Source organism: Fulmarus glacialis, unplaced genomic scaffold (assembly GCF_000690835.1).
Source record: "Fulmarus glacialis isolate BGI_N327 unplaced genomic scaffold, ASM69083v1 scaffold39788, whole genome shotgun sequence".
Taxonomy (NCBI): domain Eukaryota; kingdom Metazoa; phylum Chordata; class Aves; order Procellariiformes; family Procellariidae; genus Fulmarus; species Fulmarus glacialis.
The window spans coordinates 1-237 of record NW_009228387.1 but is presented as its reverse complement, the minus strand read 5'-3'; the positions used below and the strand labels follow the sequence as shown (position 1 = coordinate 237).

General features: G+C 67.9%; 1 protein-coding gene across 1 annotated transcript in view; it reads right to left on the bottom strand.

Annotated features, from left to right (window-relative positions):
- AARS2 (alanyl-tRNA synthetase 2, mitochondrial) overlaps positions 1-90 on the bottom strand; it is a gene marked incomplete at its 5' end in the record, with an annotated part of 17,108 nt that extends 17,018 nt beyond the window's left edge. The window contains one exon of the mRNA XM_009583462.1: positions 4-90. Coding sequence (XP_009581757.1) covers positions 4-90 — 87 coding nt within the window. The remainder of the gene's footprint in view (positions 1-3) is intronic.
- Positions 91-237: the final 147 nt, after the last annotated feature.

Sequence of the window (237 nt, the reverse complement as noted above, 5' to 3'; positions counted from 1 at the left end):
TGCACGCCCGCACTTCTGGCTTTTCCCCCCCCGCCGGTGCTGCGCCAGCTCGCTCCGAGGGTGCACCGTGCCCAGGAAAACGGGCTTGAACTAGAAATCAAGGCAGAGAGACACCCGCTGTTGCCAGATGCCACCGAGCGCTGGGGGCTGTGTCTGGGCCTCCTGGAACGCAGACGCGGCCCTCTCAGAGGCGAACGGGAGGGCAGCGGCGCGGTAAGCCCACGCGGGAAAGCCCAC